Below are 22,376 nucleotides of genomic sequence, written 5' to 3'. Positions count from 1 at the left end.
GTTTCGTCTTATTTTAGATTTCTTTGATGAGTATTTTGTTTTTTTTTTTTTTATTTTAGTAATTTGGTTAAGAATTTTAAATAAGCTTAATTTTTAAAAATAAAAATAAAAAATTAAATGTTTACCCAAATGTCTTAACTGTTTTAAATTTTTTTTATCTAATTATCTAATATAATTTTATTAGATCAAACATGAGTTTTTAACCCTTGAACTTCACTTTTTTGTTTTGTTTCCACAAAAATAATTCTACTTGATGATTTGTTTTATTTCATTTGCAGGACCCTTTGAAACATAATATATGTTTTTCAATTTTTATTTTATTTTATTCTTTTCGTTCTTATGTTAGTTGGATAGGGTTTTCTTTTCTTTCTTTTTTCGGTTGTCTCTACCTATTTGACAAGTTTCAACCAAGATCTATAGATAATTTTTTTTGTTGCCTCTACCTTCAAAAAAATGAAGCATTATTGTTAGTACAGGAAGGAAATTTTTATTAACTATTTATCTAAAATATCTAAGTCGATTCACTTACAATATTTAGAGTTTAATTAATAAATTTTAAGTTAGATATGATGTTCTTTTATCCAAATTTAAAAGAGGGTGTAAATACAATTATAAAAAGTTTAGGATTTTAATTAATATAATTATTGATTTAAAATTGAAATTTCTATATCGAATACTAGAAGAATAGACACATATTACGTTAATATCTTGAAAATTTCATTTTTTACAAACAAACCTATTGGTCTCCCTATTTTCATACTATTTACAATTTAGTTCTCACATATTCTATCATTTGTGTTAGAACCGATGTTGTGAAAAGTTGTTGCGCCGTGGAGGAACCACTATCCTGAAAACAATTACGGTGTGACCTGGATGCTAATTACTATGTCGGTTGTTCCTTTCAAGTGTGCACGTGCCAAAAAATGAACTAGAACTAAAAGAAAAGTCACTCATAATTGATGAGAAAAATATCACTAAAATATATACAGATCTGTGCTTTTTTTACAAATTATCTAGAAAACGTTCATAAATTGGTAAAATAAAACATTTAATTTATAATAAATCGGGTTAAAAAATTAATTCTTTTTCACCCAACGAATAGGTTGCTACATATGTGGTGAAAGAGGTATAATTCTACCACCGACATATTTTAGACTCACATCTAGCATGTTTTGATCTTTATATTCTTTAAATATTACTAAATTTTCCGAAATGGGACAAAAGAAAAATGATTGAAAAACCACTTTTCATGCCCTTCACTTTAATTCTAATGATCATCAAGTCCTTTCGACTACTTCCATTTTTGTACCCTAAGATTATGACCTCTCCTATTAATTCATATAGTTCTCATATTTCTTTGGTGTATATATATATATATATATTTATCTCTCTATCCTTCATGCGTACTCTCTCTCTCCCATGCATATATTATCTATCCCTAATAATAAATTTCATATATTCTCTCTCTCATAATTCACATTCATTTCTTCCTCCTCCCTCTCTTTTCTCCTTCCCCCTCCATCTTTTTTATCCTTTCGACAATGTGAGTTGCAAGTGGTAGATGACAGCATGGAGAGAGAGAATCTCCGACACGTGCACGAGCAGTTCTGGCGTGGGCTCGAATAGAGGATAACGTGGTTGCAGACAGACGCACATGAGACGACGTGGTGCAAGGCGAAGCTTCCGGCACCGGGCACGAGTAAATCCGACACGGGCTTGGGTAGATCTCGTCGACGGTGGCACGGGCTCAAGCAAATGGACGACATGAGACGACATGGCAAAGCTTCCGAAGATCCGTGTGCGGACTTGGCCAGATCCTATCGGAGGAGTTAGGCAAGAAGATTTGGTTGATGACGAGGGTTTAATATAAACGATGATGATTTTTGTATTTAGATTTCTTGTTTTATGAGATATACACTTATATATATGTTTTATATTGAACGTTAAATCTATCTGTGATTTATATACTATGGTAGATATTTTTTGTTGATTTTTTACTACTTTGAATTTATGATATATGATATATACACACTTGTATATATGTTCTAAAATTTATGTTCTAAGGTATATTTAAAAATAACCATGAATATTTGAGTAGATATCATATGTTCTAAGTATATTTAAAAATAACCACGAATATTCGAGTAAATATCAAATTTATTTCATATATATTTTTAGAATGTTTCCAAATAAATAACGGAATATATTACATGTATAAGTGAAGAGACAAGAAATATTTCACATAATAACAAAAATCAACATGAAAATTAAATGAAAAATAAAATCATATTAAATGTCATTCTCTCTCCAAATGAAAATGAAATATATATATATATATATATATATCAAATGCATTTTATCTCTACAATAAAAAAAAGAAAAATCATAATAAATGTATTTTCTCTCTCCATAATAAATATAATATATGGTGAATTATGTCAAACATTGAATTTATATACTGTGTTATATTTCATATATTTGTTAGAATATTTTCAAAAGCCTAACAAAATATTCTAAGGTGTATTTTATGAATATTCCCTCTCCATAATAAATGCAGTTTCTCTCTTCATCATTAAGAAAGTTTTGAAAATAGGGAAACATATATAAAAATCGGGAATAAAAATAATAAAAAAGAGTAATTTTGTCCAAAAATAATATTAAAAATATTTCTTAAAAAAATTCAAATTTAAAGACATTTTTGAAATATAGGGCCTAAAGATGGTTTTTCATGTAAAATTTTAATAGATACAAATAGCAATGTTCAAATAACCAACCTAAACTACTTAACCTAAATTGTAAGAGTTGGGTTGGGTTAGTTTTCTTCTTAGGTTGAGTTAGGTTAAAAAATTTCTATTTTTGTCGGATTGGATTGGGTTAGCTAAAAAAAATCAAGTTGACCCAATCCAACCCGAATTATATGTATCTTTGTTTAAAGTTTGACTAATATGGATTGATGAGTTTGTGAATTTTTCTTTTAAAATTGTTTGATATTTGTCTTTGTTTAAAGTTCGTAACATTTCAATTTTATGAGGTTTTAGTTACTAGTCATACATGGTAGACAAATTTATTAAATTAATAAAGAAAAAAATAAGTTACAATCCAACAATCGACTAACTCAACCCAATGTTTGGGTTGGGATTGAGACTTTATTCGAATATTTTGAGTTGCTAATTCAACTAACTCAAATAAAGTCAACCCAATTCAATACAACCTATATACATTCCTAGATACAACACTCAAACTTTAGGAATATAAATTTATATTTTTCCCAAAACAAAAATCATCTCCAAAATTTGTTGAATTTGGAAAGAGAGAAATTTCATTAGAAATCATCCTTTAAATTAAACTAAACTCTCAAAATAGGGTAGAGAAATGTACGACATGAACTGTATTTTTAGTTCATAGTTTTTTAATTATATTATTGTAAATGCTGATGTAGAAAATTATAAACTTAAAAATTACAATAAATATAATATTTGTATCAATAGATCAAGTTGATGTTTTGATATATACTATAATATTTGTATCGATGTCATGCATCTCCTTATCAGGGCATTTAGTAGGTGTTCACATGAGGTTTCCAGAGAAACGTGTTTCATGGAGTTGAACTTGAGTTGGTGTTGATGTTGGAGTTGATTTGATGCGATGTGGTTCGATCTCTAATACTCGATCCTCTGATTCTCTCTCAATTGGGTGAATATGCTTGACTTGGAGAAGGAAAACACCAAACGTTCATGAAGTAGAAGTCTTAGAAGAGTATTTGTGTCTTCAAATGTCTTCTACCTTATAGGAGTGTAGCTTCATGAGTCTTGGAAGCTTGAAGTAGAAGTCTTGTATTAGGAGCTTGTTAGTGAATTCTCTCTAGGTCTTCTGAGTGTAGAAAAAATGCTGCCCTTACAAATGAAGAGAACTTTTCTATTTATAGAGTTCTCAGGTGGGCTTCGTGGGCTTGGTTGGTCCATGGGCATGACCCTTGGACCCAATTAGTTGGTTTTGAGTCTGATATGGAATTTAGGTCTAATTCAACTTTTTTTTTTTTTTTTTTTTTGTAGTTTGGACTTTAAGTCCAAATAGTAATATCAAATCGGATCAATTTAATCTCATCCGATTCATTCGCGTAATTCAATTTGGGACATGTGTCAACTTCTAATTGGACCCAAAGTCAATGATTTAGAAATTCGTCGTTCGATGTGGTGACTTGTGATTGGTCCAAAATTTCTCATTCAATGGTAGGAATCAAGACAACGACTAAAGTATTTGTAATGTGGATACTTTTGCCTTTATTATTCAAGGACGCATACAAAATCACCAAAGGATATGATGCTTATACAGGAACATCATTACTACGAACTCTATATCGGAGGTGAAAATCTTAGTTGCATAGGGATAGATTTTATGGGGCCCTTCCCGACATCTTTTGGCAACAATTAAATCTTAGTTGTATAGGGATGGATTTTATGGGGTCCTTCCCGACATCTTTTGGCAACAACTAAATCCTACTTACAGTAGTCTATGTGTCAAAGTAGGTGGAAGCTAAAACCACTCCAAAAAATGATGCAAAGAGGGCGAAGAAATTCTCACAAAAGAATATCCTCACGAGGCTTTGGATACCCAAGATAGCTGTCAATGATGAAGGAACACACTTTCTAAATTGCATTATATCAAAGTTGTTGACGAAATATAATATTTTATCGTCATTTTGTAAAAACTTATTACTAATGACGTCCAAGCAACAGTGGGGGTTGGGGATGACTTACCCGTCCTTGTCTCCATCTCCACTCTCCATTTTATTCTTTATTCTCGTGATATTCTCCATCTAATTTTGTAGATATCATGTTGTCTGAAATTTTTTCCGTTTTATTTTCTTTAAAAAACAATTAAGTAACAACAATAAAAAAAAGTGTTAATTAAATAGTTAAGTCCAATTGGTTATCATTTCGTTTTTTGTTTTGTTTTTTTTTATTTAAAAAAATTAAGCCTATTTTATCTACATTTCTTATAATAATTTGCATTTCTTAAGTACAACGGTTGAATTCTTAGTCAAATTCAAAAAATAAAATCAACTTTTTGAATGTTATTTTTTTAGTTCTCAAATATTGGCTTGATTTTTTTTAAATCATTGGTGAAAAGTAGATAACAAAGAAATATATTTGTAGGTGAAAGTAGTGTTTACATGCTTAATTATAAAAAACAAAAAAAATACAAAATGATTACCAAACAGGACCTAAATTTTTCATTTTTCTTTTTATATATGACTGGATCATATGGACAATTTAAATTTAGAGAGATATTACTCAAATTTTTTATAGAAAAAAATAATTATCTATTAAATTATTCAGATTCATAATCGAAATTTAAACCATTGATAAAATCTAAGCCACTAGATAATAAAATTTAAAATTAAAATATAATATTTATAAATAATAATAACATAACCATAATTATTATAATAAATTAAAAAAAGACCACCGGGGCGAGGACTTACGAAAAAATTCTCCCGTTCCATCTCCCTGTTCTGCGCCTCAACGGAGGATTCCCACCCCCGTAACGGGGTGGGTCCTGTGACTTGTGAGGAAAAAAAACACAACTATTTTTTACCCGCGGAATAATGGTCAAGCAAAAACTATCCAACAACAAAATAAAAATAATTTCTTAGAAGGCGGTTGAACCTTGAAGATAGAATATGGATGTTTGTGGGTTGGATTGAGTTGAGTTAGATTGAAATATTTTTTTAGATTCAACTCAATTATTTGGATTGTAAGTTTTTTTAACCTAAAATAACCCTCACTCTCATTAAAAAATGAACCAAACTATGAAATATTTGAATTAGATTTGTTCGAATTACTGGGACCATTTATCTAATTTTTTTTATAAAAAGAAGTTAAATAATATGTAAAAATTCGATTTAACTATTTTCATATATGAGTTAAGATTAACAAGTCAATTTCAATTTATATTATGTATAATCTTTTTTCAAAGTGCAAAAAAAAAAAAACTATTTTTAAGAGTTGTTGAAGAATAAATTATCCAAAAAACTGATAAAATTAAAAAAAACTAAAATAAATATATGTATATCTAATTGTACATAAGCAAAAAAAAAAATAAATTATATTTTAAAGTCAATAATAAGTTCGGGTTGGTTTTGGTTATTTTAGGTGACCCATAAACCAAATCAACCCATAAAATTTTAAAACTAAGTTTAAAATAAGGGCAAAATGTGCACTTTTAATCATGAGGTTCAAGATTCATGTCTATTTGATTTTTGGAATTTCAGAATAGACACTATAATCCCTCATGTTTGCTAAATCCTTCTAAATGGTCATTGACTTAAGTTAACAGAATATTTACCATATCTTTACATCTGCAAAATGTCATACCTTTATAACAGAAAGGAGAGAAAGAGAAAAATGTCATATTTGCAAAATGTAAAACATGTTCGAAATGACTAGTCAATTAGTCATTTGCGGGCATGACTTGTCATAAAGTTAGCCAAAGATTTCTATATGTATTTTCATATTTAATTTAAATCTAAAAATAGTTTTTTGTATCTAATTTAAATATAAAACATTTTCCTATTTAATTTAGATATTAAACATTTTTGTGTTTAATTAAGATCTGAAATGTATTCTATATTTAATTTAGAAAAACGTTTTTGTTGGATTCTTATAAAAAGAAAAAAATAGTTGTTTTAGTCTTAAAGATGAGATTTGAGTTCGACATTATATTTCTCTCTATTAAAAATGAGATTTAATTTAACGAGTATACGTCTAAGAAGGGTGTTGTGTTGAGTGCACGTCTGAAAAAGGTATTGTATTAACCTTGACGAGCAATCGACTTTTGGAGATTTAGCACCGAGATCGCACCGATTTTACTCTGTTTTTATAATTTTCTACCATTTGAAAGCAAAATTGCAAATGGAGTGTCCCATTCTTCTTGTTCTCCTCTGTTTCAATTTTGAAATTTTAGTGGCTGAGGAGAGTTTTATTGGGGTTTTGAGTCTTGGGATTTAAATCTGCTAAGATCTGCCGGTATGGCTCATTCTACGGCGGAAGTGAATTATATGGTTGGTTAACAAACTGGGTCTTGCTCATTCTCGATGGAGTAGCATGAAGACATCAAATTCACTCCTGCTGGTTTGCTTGCAACCATACTCTCACTAATCACCACACGTATAGGTGTTGACAAGGTATTGTTTAAATTTTATGTACAGTTTATTACATATGAGCTTAAAAAGGGTTTGGCAAATTTATTTGAAAGTTGGGTCAATTTATTTGGCAAGCTTTTAAGTCTTTTCCTTTATACACAAATAATTATGGGAATCAATAAAAAGAAAACTAAATCAGAAGGAGAAAAAAAATACAGAATAGGCGTCCAAAGGTGAGTTTCTATGGATGTTTATTGCTATTGATTTGTGTAATGTGAAATAATTTATGTCGGGAGATAAATGTTCTGGTTAGTGTGATTATTATTGTTTCTTTGTGAATTTTTGTTGATTTGAAGTATATGTTTAAAATTCATTTATATTTAGGAAAGAAATTTCGGGTAGAATAAATAAAAGAAAATAATGGCCCAAATAAATTGTAATATGAGCGAAAGGGTATTGTGGTTTTAGATGTATAGCTATGGAACCTTGCATGTGGGTTGGCTCCTTTTCGTGGTTATTTGCCGGTGCATTCTTGCATTTATCTTAATGGAAGAAAAATTCTCTTACAAAACACCTTACACATGGAGTTGTAAATCTTCTTGAAGTTTGTAAGGTGTAAGAGAAATTCGGTGGATGGTCATCTAACCAAAGGCCTAACAAGAAAAGTAATTCTAGAATTTTCAATAAGTATAGAACTCAAAACCATATAATGGTTCATAACCCTTTATTTACATGGTCTTAGTACAGATTTGATGGATAAAACTAAAACCTTTAACTTCCATAACCTTTTCTTGAGTGGTCATGTTATGAACTTGAAGAATAGTTGTAAAATCTCCATAGCTCAATTTTGAGTGGTTTGTCCTTGACAGACTTGATGCTTGATATAGACTAGATGTGAAGTCTTCATAGCTCAATTTTTTAGTGGTCTATTGCGATAGACTTGATGAAGAAATTAACATGATTGTGAAGTCTAGAGCTTTCCCGTTGACCTGAGGTTCTATGTACATGGCCTTAAATAGCACACTTTATATCGTGGAATCAAGGAAGTTGAAGGAGTAAAAACGTGTTGTGGAGATCTAAAGTTGTTGTCCTATGTGCATCAATCCAAATCATAAGATATTGATGTTTAAGTTTATTCTTCTATATTTACTCGGATAAATTATTTATTGTTTTTTAATTGATACTCATTCGTGAGAGATTGTTGGAAATAACTAGTCAATTAGTCATTTACCGAAATGACTTGTCATAAAATTAACCAAAGATTTCTAAATGTATATTCATATTTAATTTAAATTTGAAAATAGTTTTCTTTATTTAATTTAGATATGAAACATTCTCCTATTTAATCTAGATATGAAACATTTTTGTATTTAATAAGATCTAAAACATTTTTTATTTTTAATTTAGAAAAATATTTTTGTTGGATTTTTATAAAAAGAAAAAAAATGGTTGTTTTAGTTTTTAAGGGTGAGATTTGAGTTTAACATAATATTTCTCTCTATTAAAAATGAGATTTAGTTCAACGAGTGCCCGTCTGAAAAATGTGTTGTATTTACCTTGAGGCGCAACCGGCTTCCGGAAATTTAGCACCAATGTCACACCGATTTTGCTCTGTTTCTATAATTTTCTACAAAATGTAGGTGACACGATTTTAATATTCTATTCTTAATTTGTCACCTACTGCAATTTCTCTAAAATATTTTAAAAACTAAAAAATAAAATTAAAAAAAAAAAACACCCTCTTCATGTGTGCTAAGCTTTTCAGAAGCCAGCCATCAACAAACCAGCCGTCTCTCGCTCACCATCCAGCTCTCCTCATCGTCTGTTGCTCACCGTCCAACAGTGAAGTTTACATTGATGAGTTAGCCTCCAACAGGTGAAGGGGAGTTTGGCCGTTTGAAAGCAACTGGGATGCAATTAATCTCCTTCGACATCAAGATTTGGGAAGAGAATAATTTCTTACTATAGTTTGGTTTTAGTTTTCTAATTTAACATTTAATTGGTTTTTACTTGGTTTTTCTCATCGTTGGTTTTACGCTAAATTTATTTTTCACTGAAAAGTACATTACAGTAATTATCTTTTTAGCAAGGATAACATAACTCCATTGTCGTAGACTGCATTGCCGGCGGTGAACAGGTGTGCCAGAGAAAATAGTCCGGCAAATCTAACAATATTAGTTATGAAAAGAAGGGGAAAGAATGTCGCTCAATAAAACAGCTTGATCTTGAGTCTGACCCGTCTTCCAGACCTTGAAATCTGAAGGAAAATAGTTAGCATCCTTCCAGTTTTTCAATGACGCAAGACAAAAGGGGCCTTGAACGTCCCCCTGAGGATCTAAATAATACCAAATCAAGCTTAGCTTGTTATTCCAATCATGCTCTTCAGCCCTTGGTGGTTCATCATCATCGCTCAAATTTATCACGCTAGATTCTTTAATCTGCTCATTCGCTCGACAGCCTTTATCCATAACATTTAAAGGTTCTGTCTCTTTAAAACTATTATACGTAGATTCTACTAGTTGTGGCGGCTGTTCTTCATCGCGAACACTCTGTCCAGATTCTGCAACAATATCATAAAGGAAAGTAATCAGTTCACATGCCATATACATCGTGTTCTGCCAATAAAACCATTTGGCCTTGGGATCTCTAATGAAATTTTCTTTAACCCAAAAGCCCAGAGTTAATTAGTAAAACAAACTCTGGTCATGAAATTCATTTTTTAAAACAATGGGAGAGATACAGACATAGTAACTTAACTATAATAAAGACTTGAGAGAAACTACAAATAGTATGTACAATACAATTCGATTAAACAAAAGACAGACAAACCTGCATATTCTTTCACGTTGGACGTCAAAGCTGTAATTGGGTTTTCTGCAACATAACTATCAACATTTGGGTTTAAACTAAATACAGGTTCTCCTTGATTTGTATCGTCTAAAACCTCCTTCATCAGCAATTTTGTTTCATCTCCTTCATTAATGATATTATCTCCTTGATTTGCACCAGCAAAAATGCCTTTGTATTCTGTTTCATCTGCAATCACTGGTGGAATCTCACGCAATATACGCGACTGTTCTTCCGCAGTCTGAAGGAGCTGCTTTTTCTCCAGATATTGATCGAGCGTACATGAAGTCAGTTAAGGCTCATTTGTACTATTTTAGCCTTTTAGGCAATCTCACTTCCAAGTGTTAAAAAAATCAGAAGCTACTGTGTGGTATTTATTACAGCATACCAGTCTAATGATATGCATAATATGGGATGATGATAATGATATGCCAGCACCAAAAGAAGAACCAAAGAAAGAAAGAAAAAAAAAAAATCTCCAAAGTCAATGATAAAAATTCCAAATTACAGGTTCTAAAAATAATAAATTGTTGTACTGAACTCCCAAAGATCATAAATTCACCAATCACTTCTCTTAAAAATCTTTAGCCTGTTCCAAAACTTTGAGAAGCAGTTGCCAAAAATCCTTGCGGTTCTTTCTCAAAATAGATGGATATGCTTAAGAAATCCAGACAACCATGTTTCAAGTCAATCAAGTGGCTCAAAATAGAAACAAAAATATAGCCATCAAGAAGCAACGTAAAGTTTGCAATTCTCTACCATAGGCTGCTGGAAACTTAGCTTGGAAGCAAGCATTTAATCCTTATTGAAGTCTTTTGGCTTTAGCTGTTTGTCATTAGTCCTTGTGGCATAGATTGCCTCATGATTGGGTTGATTTAAAGTGGCCTCCCATTGATGTTCAGCATGAGCTTCATTTTCCTCTTCAACTTGTTGTGCTTCATTTTCTTCTTGTAAAAACCTCATTGTCTTCTTGGTTGGTTGGCTCCTTATCAGTTTACTTGATTCGTCTTCTATTGGTTTGATTTTTTTTGGCTATATATTATCTGATTTGTGGTCAGTCAAAAGCTTGTCTTGTTGCTAAAAACTATGCACAAACATATAGAGTTGACTACACTGATACTTTTTCTCCTATGGCCAAAACGGCCTTTTGAGATTGGTTGTTTTGTTAGTTTTAATCAATCACTGGCTTTTGCATCAGCTTGAAATTAAAAACACATTTATTCATGGTGATCTTCAAGAAGAGGTGTATATGGAGCAACCACCACGATTTGTTGCTTAGGGGGAGAATGGAAAGGTATGTCACCTTCATAAATTTTTGTATGGATTAAAGCAAATTCTACGAGCTTGGTTTGAACAGCTAGGTGATTGAAAACTTTAGAATGAAGAAGAACAAGTCAGATCACTCGGTCTTTTTTAAGAGATCTCAAAGTGGTGTTGATGTCAAGTTGGGAGTTCAAGATTTGAACAATTCCTCCAAGTTATCGTTAAACTGCCACTAAATCAACCTTTTCATCATCATAATTTTGTTCTTCTTCAACTGGGTTGTGTATTTTCTTCTTCGATATAAGCTTTTGCTCTGCGTTGGGGGCATTCTTTAGACAAATGGTCCTATTTTTTGTTTGAAGCTTCCTGAATCTCTGTCCCTTTACTTGATCTAGCTGGAGATTCTTCCTTGCTTCTGGCTGTGGAGGTTGGAATTTCTATATTTGTATATGAATATTTTTTTTCTTTATTGTCTTTTATTCTTTCCATAATTGTAAAAGGTCTCTCTCCTATATAAGAAGACCTAACCTACACATATTGAATAAGAAAAAAAAGGAGATTAATATTTCCATTCCTTCAATTTCTGCATGGTATCATAGCCATCTCTCTGAATCTTTTTCATAGGTTTCACGTCCGAAACCCTAGCAAAGAAAAACAGAACATTGAAATCTCAAACATACCAATTTGTTTGGAGTTGTGCATCAGAAAAACCTCCATCCACATCTTGGAGCTTCAAGTCCGAAGCATCCCCGGCCGAAACGAGTTCTTCGACCACGAAACTCGTTCATCAACCGAAAGCATCCGGCCAAATCGCGTTGTTGATTGCCGATCGCCGTAAGCATCGTCGCCGATCGTGGGTGCCGATTGCCGTAAGCCTCGTAGGTTGCCGTTTAGTCATTTCATCAACCGGGTCGATAAGTGGGTTGCCGTAAGCCTCGTGAAGTCAAAAAGCCGTAAGGTTGCCGTATTGTCGTGGGCTTGGTTACTCGTACTGTTGTGGGTGGCCGATCCTCGACTAGGTAGCAGATTTAATCGGGTAGCAGCTTCAACCGAGTCTGGTTCAAGTTCAATTTTCGGTTCAACATTTGATTTGTCTGGCTTGGCCTACTGGTTTATTTAAAATCTGTTTTTTCTGGTTTGATTCACTCCTGGCTTGGGTTGCTTCTATTGGATTTGAGTTAAAACTCTTTCTTTTTTGGATGGATTTCTACTATTTGCTAAATCTTCTACCATGTTACAAGAGCAAATTCGTCAAATCCTACAACTGTCAACCACCAATTTTTCATCTAATAACTCATGTGTTTCTTTGACTCATACAAGTCCCAAGACATTCTCGTGTAGTAATTCATCTCCGTGGAATATTGATTCTAGAGCTTTAGATCACATGACTAGTTCTTCGTCTTCTTTTAATTCGTACTCTCCATTATATTGCAATGAGAAAATTAGAATTGCCGATGGTAGTTTTTCTTCAGTTGCAGATAAAGGAACTATTAAATTGACTGAAAATATTTCTCTCCATTCTGTCTTACATGTTCCAAAATTAGCTTGTAATCTTTTATCCGTTTCTAAACTTTCCAAAGATTCTAATTGTTGTGTTACATTCTTTGAATCTCATTGTATTTTTTAGGATCGGGATTTGGGGAAGATGATTGGGAGTGCTAGGATGTTTGATGGTCTCTACTACTTTGATAAAGGTTCTTTTAGCAATAAAGTAACTCAAGGTCTTAGTAGTATCAGTTCTCTTTCTGTTAAAGAACAAATTATACTGTGGCATCATAGACTAGGACATCTCAGTTTTCTTTATCTGAAATATTTATTTCCAGATTTATTTAAGGGAATTGATTGTTCATCTCTTGATTATGAAAGTTGCATTTTCGCTAAAAACATCGGTCCACATATTTTCCAAAACCTTACGAGGCTTCAAAACCTTTTTACTTAATTCATACCAATGCTCAGGGTTCTTCTAAAATTACGAATCATAGTGGAAAAAGATGGTTTCTTACTTTTATTGATCATACTCGTTTATCTTGGGTTTATTTAATGAAGAAAAAATCTAAGGTGAAAGATATTTTTAAACATTTTTACAATATGATTGAAACTTAATTTCAAACCAAAATCTGCATTTTACACTCTGATAATGGAGTTGAGTACTTTAATAAGTTTTTTGGTGAATTTTTGAAAAACAAAGGTATCATTCATCAGTCTACATGTTGGGATACTCTCCAACAAAATGGGATTGCTGAAAGAAAAAATAGGCATTTACTTGAAGTAGCATGTGCTATAATGTTTTCTATGGAAGTTCCAAAATAACTATAGGGGGAAGCAATTCTTATGGGCATCTACCTAATAAATAGAATGCCTAGTAAGATCTTGAATTTTAAGACTCCCATCGACTGCCTTAAAAAAAATTTCTAACATCCTGCATATATTCTGAATTACCCTCAAAGTTTATGGATGTACTAAGTATGTTCACATACCTGATCCATTCCAGTCCAAACTTGATTATAGGGCTGTTAAATGCATTTTTGTGGGTTACTCTTCAAATAAAAAATGTTATAAATGTTTCGACCCTTTGACAAAAAAACTGTTTGCGAGTATGGATGTGACTTTTTTAGAAAATCAACCCTATTTTCCCCAAGATTCTCTTCAGGGGGAGAAGCCAAATTTGGAAGAAAATTTATGGGATATTTGTATTCCTGTTTTCGGTCCTAATCTCAGATGTTACTAGATCTATGATACCAAGTGTAGAAACTTCTCAATCAGGGGGAGAAATACTACAAAATGATCATATTGATCAAGTGCCTGAGTTTAAGTTTTATACTAGAAGAAAATTCAATCAAGGGAACCAAGACAAGATAGTTGGTCTTTCACATGACCAAACTGAGATCCCGACGACTAAAACTGGTAATTCTTCTTCTGTTCCTACTCCTTCAACTACTCAAAGTACTTTTCCAGTAGTGTCTGATCTCGTTGTTCCCATTGCCCTTAGAAAAGGTATTCGTAGTTGTACCAAACATCCTATTGCAAACTTTATGTCATATAAAAAATTGTCAAATAATCATACATCTTTCACGCCCAGAATTGATGACTTGTTTATTCCAAAGAATATACACGAGGCTTTAGATGATCCAAATTGGAAATTAATAGTTATAGAGGAGATGAATGCTCTAAAACAAAATGGAACTTTGGAAATAGTAGAATTACCTAAGAATAAGAAACTAGTGACATGTAAATGGGTGTTTACCATAAAATGTCATGTTGATGGTAGTGTTGAAAGATACAAGGCCAGATTGGTAGCTAAAGGATTCACTCAGACATATGGAATTGATTATCAAGAAATATTTGCCCCTGTTGCAAAAATTAACTCTATTAGAGTTCTTTTGTCTCTTGCAGTTAATTTGGATTGGCCGCTTTACCAACTTGATGTGAAAAATGTTTTTCTAAATGGTGATCTTGAGGAAGAGGTCTTTATGAGCTTACCACTAGGTTTTGAGAAGGGGATTGGTTGTAGTAAAATTTGCAAATTAAAAAAAAATCTCTCTATGGTCTTAAACAGTCCCCAAGAGCTTGGTTTGAACGTTTTGGAAAAGTTGTGTCCAGTTATGCATTCCTTCAAAGTCAAGCAGATCATACATTATTCTGTAAACATTCAAAGAATAATAAAATCTCAATTTTGATTGTTTATATAGATGATACTATTCTCACGAGTGATGATGAAGCAGGTTTAGTTGATCTCAAGAAAAAACTGGCTTGTGAATTTCAAATTAAGGACTTGGAAACGTTGAAATATTTCCTAGGAATGGAATTTGCAAGATAAAAAAAGGGGATCATTGTTAACCAAGGAAAGTATGTCCTTGACTTTGTTAAAGAAGCAAGCTTGCTTGGTTGCAGAAACTCCTATTGAACCTAATATAAAGCTTCTATCAACAAAAGTAGAAGAAATAAAGGACAAGGAACAATATCAAAGACTTGTTGGTAGATTAATTTATTTGTCTCATACACATCCTGATATTGCATTTGCTGTGAACATGGTTAGTCAGTTTACGCATGCTCATGGACCAACTCATTTTAAAGCGGACTACAAAATTTTGAGATATTTGAAAGGATCTCCTGGAAAGGTATTCTATTCTAAAGGAATAATCACTTCCAAATAGAAGTCTATACTGATGCAGATTGGGCTGGAAGTACTACAGATAAAAGATCCACCTCTGGTTATTGTTCCTTCGTTGGAGGAAATTTGGTTACTTGGAGAAGTAAAAAACAAAATGTGGTGGCAAGAAGTAGTGCTGAAGCTGAGTAGAGCCTTGGCTCATGGAGTTTGTGAAAGCATATGGATCAAAAGGATACTTGAAGAGTTGAAGATTTCTTTGACTATGCCTATACGGATTTATTTTGACAATAAAGTTGCAATTCCTATTGCCCATAATCTAGTTTTACACGATAGAACAAAACACATTGAGGTTGATAAGCATTTTATTCAAGAAAAAATTGAAGCAGGAACCCATATGTATTCCTTATCTTCCTACATCAGAGCAAATTGCTGATGTGCTAACTAAAGGCCCTCCAAAGAAACATTTATACAAATATAGAAATTCCAACATATACAAATATATAAATTCCAACACTCGCCCTCAGCTGGTTTGAAGATGTCTTCCATAGCCAGCTTGTTAATCAATCTGTCAAATTGTTTCTTTGGAAGGCCTTTAGTTAACACATCAACAATCTGCTCTGATGTAGGAAGATAAGGAATACATATTGCTCCTGCTTCAATTTTTTCTTTAATAAAATGCTTATCAACCTCAATATGTTTTGTTCTATCGTGTAAAACTGGATTATGGGCGATAGAAATTGTAGCTTTATTGTCACAATAAATCTATATAGGCGTAGTCAAAGAAATCTTCAACTCTTCATGCGTCTTTTTGATCCATATGCCCTCACAAATTCCATGAGCCAAGGCTTTAAACCCTGCTTCAACACTACTTCTAGCCACCACATTTTGTTTTTTTTTACTTCTCCAAGTAACCAAATTTCCTCCAACGAAGAAACAATAACCAGAGGTAGATCTTCTATCTATAGTACTTCCAACCCAATCTACATCAATGTAGACTTCTATTTGGGAGTGATTGTTCCTTTTGAATAGAATACCTTTTCCATGAGACCCATTCAAATATCTCAAAATTCTGTAGGCAGCTTCAAAATGAGTCGGTCCAGGAGCATGCATAAACTGACTAACCATGCTCATAGCAAGAGCAATATCGGGACGTTTATGAGATAGATAAATTAATCTACCAACAAGTCTCTGATATGGTTCCTTGTCCTTTATTTCTTATGCTTTTGTTGCTAAAAGCTTTATAATAGATTCAATAGGAGTTTCTGCAACCTTGCAACCAAGCAAGCCTGTTTCTTTAAGTAAGTCAAGGACATACTCTCTTTGGCTAACAAAGATCTCCTTTTTTAATCTTGCAAATTCCATTCCTAGAAAATAAGTCCAAGGACATACTCTCTTTGGCTAACAAAGATCCCCTTTTTTAATCTTGCAAATTCCATTCCTAGGAAATATTTCAACATTTCCAAGTCCTTAGTTTGAAATTTACAAGCAAGTTTTTTCTTGAGATCAGCTAAGCTTGCTTCATCATCACCAGCAAATTGAGATTTTATTATTCTCTAAATGTTTATAAAATAATTTATAATCTGCTTGACTTTGAAGAAATCCATAATTGGACACAACTTTTCGAAAACACTCAAATCAAGCTCTTGGAGACTGTTTAAGACCATAGAGAGATTTTTTAATTTGCAAATTTTACTGTAGCCAATCTCCTTCTCAAAGCCTTGGTTCCCTTGATTGAATTTTCTTCTAGTATAAAACTTAAAACTTAGGCACTTGATCAATGTGATCATTTTGTAGTATTTCTCCCCCTGATTGAGAAATGTTTACACTTGGCATCATAGATCTAGTAACATCTATACAATTAGGATTAGAAAAAGGAATTCAAACATCCCAAGAATTTTCTCCCAAATTTGGCTTCTCCTCCTGAAGAGAATTTTGGGGAAAATAGGATTGATTTTCTAAAAAAGACACATCCATACTCAAACAGTTTTTTTGTCAAAGGATCAAAACATTTGTAACATTTTTTATTTAAAGAGTAATCCCACAAAAATGCATTTAACAGCCCCATGATCAAGTTTGGACTAGAATTGATCAGGTATGTGAACATAAGTAGTACACCCAAAAACTTTGAGGGGTAATTCAGAATATATGTGGGATGTCAGAAATTCTTTTTTAAAACAGTCGGTGGGAGTCTTAAAATTCAAGATCTTACTAGGCATTCTATTTATTAGGTAGGTAGCTATGAAAATTGCTTCCCCCCATAGATATTTTGGAACTTGTATAAAATATTATAGCACGTGCTACTTCAAATAAATGCCTATTTTTTCTTTCAGCAATCCCATTTTGTTGGGGAGTATCCCGACATGTAGACTGATGAATGATATCTTTGTTTTTAAAAAATTTGCCAAAAAGCTCACTCAGTCCATTACCAACCAGAGTGTAAAATGCAAATTTTGGTTTGAAATTGAGTTTCAATCATATTGTAAAAATGTTCAAAAATGTCTTTCACCTTAGGGTTTTTTTTTTTTTTTTTGGCATTAAATAAACCCAAGATAAACGAGTATGATCATCAATAAAAGTAACAAACCATCTTTTTCCACTATGAGTCATAATTTTAGGACCCCAAACACTGGTATGAATTAACTAAAAATGTTTTAAAGCCCTGTAAGGTTTTGGAAAATATGTGGACCAATGATTCTTTGTGGAAATGCAACTTTCACAATCAAGAGATGAACAATCAATTCCCTTAAATAAATTTGGAAATAAATATTTGAGATAAGAAAAACTGGGATGCCCTAGTTTATGATGCCACAATATAATTTATTCCTTAAAATAAGAAGAATTAGTCATGTGATTTGAAGCTCCGGAATCAATAATCCACGGAGACAAATTACTACACGAGACTGTCTTGGAACCTGTGTGAGTCAAAGAAACACATGAATTATTAGACAAAAAATTGTTGGTTGGCAGTTATAGGATTTAAATGAATTTGCTCTTGTAACATAGTAGAAGGTTTAACAAATAGTAGAAATCCCCCCCCCCCCCCAAAAAAAAAAATAAATAAAAAAGAGTTTTTAAACCAAATCCAATAGAAGCAATCCAAAGCAGGAGTGAACCAAACCAGAATTTGAACCAACCAAAAAAAAATAAAATTTGAATAAGATCACAGGTGAACCAGATTTAAAATAAAACCAGTAGACCAAGCCAGACCAAATGCTGAACCAAATCAAATGTTGAACCAATTGTTGGAAGAGGAATAGGATGGTGCACGGAATGGAATAGATTGGTGCGAATGAAGACAACCCAACGAAGTGGCAACCTGAATGAAACACAACCTAACAGCGGAAGACAGATCTGGAATGGACAATATGAACGAACGACGACGACGCTCGGATAGAACTCAACCCGACGGCGCTTGAGTAATGGCTGAAAGTGCGGATGAAACCTACAAATCTACAGGATTGCACTCGACGGCATGTTCTGTGGAGTTGGTGGGTGAATGGACCAAGCACCAGCGATGCTGGAGATCCTCCACGACGACGACGGGCAGTGGGTCAAACAACTGTCGGCTGAAGAGAGACCAATCGACTGAATCACCCACGAGGACAAAAGCTAGTTTTTTTTTTTTTTTTAATTAAATTATTATTATTGTTATTATTTAGGTTTAAGAAAAAATTAGGGTTTTTAGTGTTTCCCTGCTTTGATATGTAGAAAATGGAGGAATAAAAATGTCAATCTCCTTTTTCTCTTATTCAATATGTGCAAATTAGGTCTTTTTATATAGAAGAAAGACCTTTGACAAATATGGAACGAATAAGGACAATAAAGGAAAAATAAATATTTATATACAAATATAGAAATTCCAACACCACACAAGTAGGAAGATTTGCAAGATCAAATGTTAATCGAAGGATTGAAGTATATACTATCTCGAATGAGCATTTTTCTGTTGATCTATTCTTCATATTGTTGAAAGCGAATTCAGCTTGTGCAAGGGACATATCCCACTATTTTGGTCTAGAACCACTCAAGTATCGGATTAAATTCCCCAAAGTTCTACTAGTGACCTCTGTTTGGCCATCAATTTAAGGATGAGATGTGGTACTAAATTTTAGAGTAGTGTCGAACTTCTTCCATAAGGTATGCCAAAAATGGCTAAGGAATTTCACATCTTTGTTGGAAACAATCGATTTGGGAACTCCATGAAGTCGGACTACCTCTCGAAAGAAGATGTTGGCTATATATACTACATCATTCGTCTTCTTACAAGCAAAGAAGTGGGCCATTTTACTAAAACGGTCTACTACGACCATGATGACATCAAATCCTCTGTGTTTTAGGTAACCCGAGCACAAAGTCAATAGATAAGTCTTCCTAAATTGTTGTAGGTATAGGCAGAGGTGTATATAGGTCAGCATTTGAGCTAGTGCCTTTGGCTCTTTGGCAAATAGGACATCTTCTAACAAAATTATTCGTATCCTTTCGCATTTGTGGCCAATAGTATCGAGTTGAAACTATTTCAAATGTTTTATCTTGGCCAAAGTGTCCAGCCAAGCCTCCAACATGAGTTTCCTTTAGAAGGGCTTCTCGAAGAGATATATGAGAGATACATAGTTGCACTCCTTTAAATAGGAATCCATCTATGATGTGAAAATCTTCAGTATGTAAAAAGTTAGTACATTTGTACCAAATTTTTGATAAATCATTGTCTTCTTCATATAATTTTGTGAGGTGGGAAAAGACAACCACTTTTGTGACTAAAACAGTAAGTAATAGGCCTTTTCGACTTAGGGCATCAGCAACTTTGTTCTCTTTGCCTGCTTGATGTTTGATCACGAAGTCAAACCTTTGTATAAATGATAGCTACCGTGCATGCATTCTACTTATGTTCTTTTGAGTTTGCAAGTATTTAAGTGAGAAGTGATCGGTTATAAGAAGAAATTCCTTAGAGAGTAAATAATGCTCCCACTTCTTTGGTTTGCTATTTTTCTCCAAGCAGCTAACAAGAGCATATAATTCCTGCTTGTATGTGCTCCAATTCTGCCTTGATTGACTTAGTGATACTCAATAGGATGTCCTTGTTGTGATAGGGACTCCCAATCCACATGCGTCAACAACCACATCGAAAGGAATTGAGAAGTCTGGAAGTTGAAGAACAGGGCTGGAACTTAGTTTCTGTTTAATATCATCAAAGCTGGTTTTCTGTTTTTCTCCCCAAACAAAGCTTCATTTTTTAAAACAATCAGTTATAAGGGCTGCATGAGAGTTGAACTGGATGAATTTCCTATAATAGGATGCTCAGAAGAGGAAAGCTTGTAATCTAGCAGAGGAGGGAACGGGCCATTGAACAATAGCTTCAATCTTCCTAGGATCCATTTTTATTTGGCTCTGGCCGATTAGAAAACGAAGGAAAGAGTTTCTTTTACAAGGGAAAGGCACTTTTTATGATTGATGTATAGTTCCCCTTCTAATAAAAGCTTGGAACAAGCTTCGAAGATGTTGTAAGTGATCCTCTATACTTTTGTTGTACACTAAAATGTCATCAAAATAGACTCCAATAAATTTGTTTATGAAGGGTTATAGTACTTGGTTCATGAGTCTCATAAACATACTTGGCGCATTTGATAGTCCAAACGACAAGACAAGCCATTCAAACAACCCTTCATTGGACTTGAAGGCCGTTTTCCACTCATCACCCTACCTAATTCGAATCTGATGGTAATCACTCCTCAAGTCTACCTTCGAAAAGATCAATGCTCCTCTAAGTTGATCAAGCAAATCACTAATTCGCAGTATGAGGGAGCGATATTTCACAGTGATCTGATTGATAACTCTACTATCAACACACATCCTCCAACTACCATCCTTCTTAGAGTGAAAAGGGTTGGTTTTGTGTATTAGAATAAAACCACCTCATGCTTTCACAAAATGTGGATAAATCCACTATAGAGGTTATGGTTGCTGGAAATGATTTCTGCTGCAACTTTCATCTTCACTTGAAATTCAAACCCTAATTTCTCAGATTGAATTAAAAATCAAATTGATACCAATTGATGGAGTAAACTAACATGCTACGGAGAAAATCAGAATCAATAAGCACTCTAATTACATTTGATTTGAATTTAAAACATGCTTTAGAAAAACTATTTCACAAAAGGGTTTGTTGAACATAATACCTTTATGAATCTTCTTCTAAACCAGTTGAGCTCCACGAAATGATGCTTCGATCTTCAAGTAGACCACCACAAAGATCTTCTTTGCTATTCTCTTGCTGGGATTGTGTGGTGGAAACACTAAATTACATTTCCCCAGAAGTTGTTGCTCAACACCCATGTTAGTAAACTAGGCATATTGAGGTGGTGTTTGACCCATTAAATGGGGTTAATAAGTCTGAGGTTAATATGTTGGAGCTAGTAAGTTTATGTTTGGGGTGTAGAGTTGTAAGATGGAGTTGATAATCCAAGAAGAAAGTGATTACTGCTAAAAAATGTCTCCCTCCCCTCTTTCCCCTCTCCTCCCAAACCAACCCCTCACCCCTTCCTCCATCCATCCCGTCGGAACTCACCATGCCTCCTCATCTTAACCTTGCCTCCTTCCCTCCTTCCGATCACTCTCTGGTGTCTCTCCCTCCCCTCAGCCTTCAGTGTCCTTCTCGGGTATTCTTCGCCATGGAACTAAAAAGCTATTGCATCCTCGATCACTTCTTCTGTATGTGGTAAGATGGATTCGGTTTCTATGTGGAAAACTTGAAAAGAGGCCAATTCATTTTCCTTTCTTTGGCCTCAGCCCTCTGGCTTCAAGAAAGCTTTTGTAGACTCTTGATTGGCTTAAAATTTGAATTTTTCTTAATAAAGGAAAGAGTAGATCAGAGCTTAATCCATCTAGCCAAATTTCGAGCCAAAGATAAGTGGTTTGTAGAATGTGCAGTTTGGCCTATTTCAGGGGGAAGGAAGAACATCCACATTTCGTATGGTGATGATAAATCCAGATGGCAAGATTCCAAGGACATGATTA

At 33.3% G+C, this 22,376-nt stretch overlaps 1 protein-coding gene across 2 annotated transcripts in view; it reads right to left on the bottom strand.

Moving 5' to 3' along the window:
• Nucleotides 1–9,083: 9,083 nt before the first annotated feature.
• The window catches only part of LOC120077474 (uncharacterized protein At5g08430-like), a 52,048-nt gene continuing 38,755 nt past the window's right edge, over nucleotides 9,084–22,376 (bottom strand). Inside the window, exons 6-8 of one of the 2 annotated variants that reach the window (XM_090314217.1) lie at nucleotides 9,974–10,269; nucleotides 9,491–9,704; nucleotides 9,084–9,401 (exon numbers count right to left, since the gene is read on the bottom strand). In XM_090314217.1, coding sequence (XP_090170343.1) covers nucleotide 9,401; nucleotides 9,491–9,704; nucleotides 9,974–10,269 — 511 coding nt within the window. In that variant the 3' untranslated portion in view covers nucleotides 9,084–9,400. Of the gene's footprint in view, nucleotides 9,705–9,973; nucleotides 10,270–22,376 lie in introns of both variants that reach the window. The other variant, XM_090314216.1, reaches the window with a different exon arrangement.

This window comes from Benincasa hispida, chromosome 5 (assembly GCF_027475165.1).
Source record: "Benincasa hispida cultivar pf3 chromosome 5, pf3_genome.v1.1, whole genome shotgun sequence".
Taxonomy (NCBI): Eukaryota; Viridiplantae; Streptophyta; class Magnoliopsida; order Cucurbitales; family Cucurbitaceae; genus Benincasa; species Benincasa hispida.
This window is presented reverse-complemented; position numbering and strand designations above follow the sequence as displayed.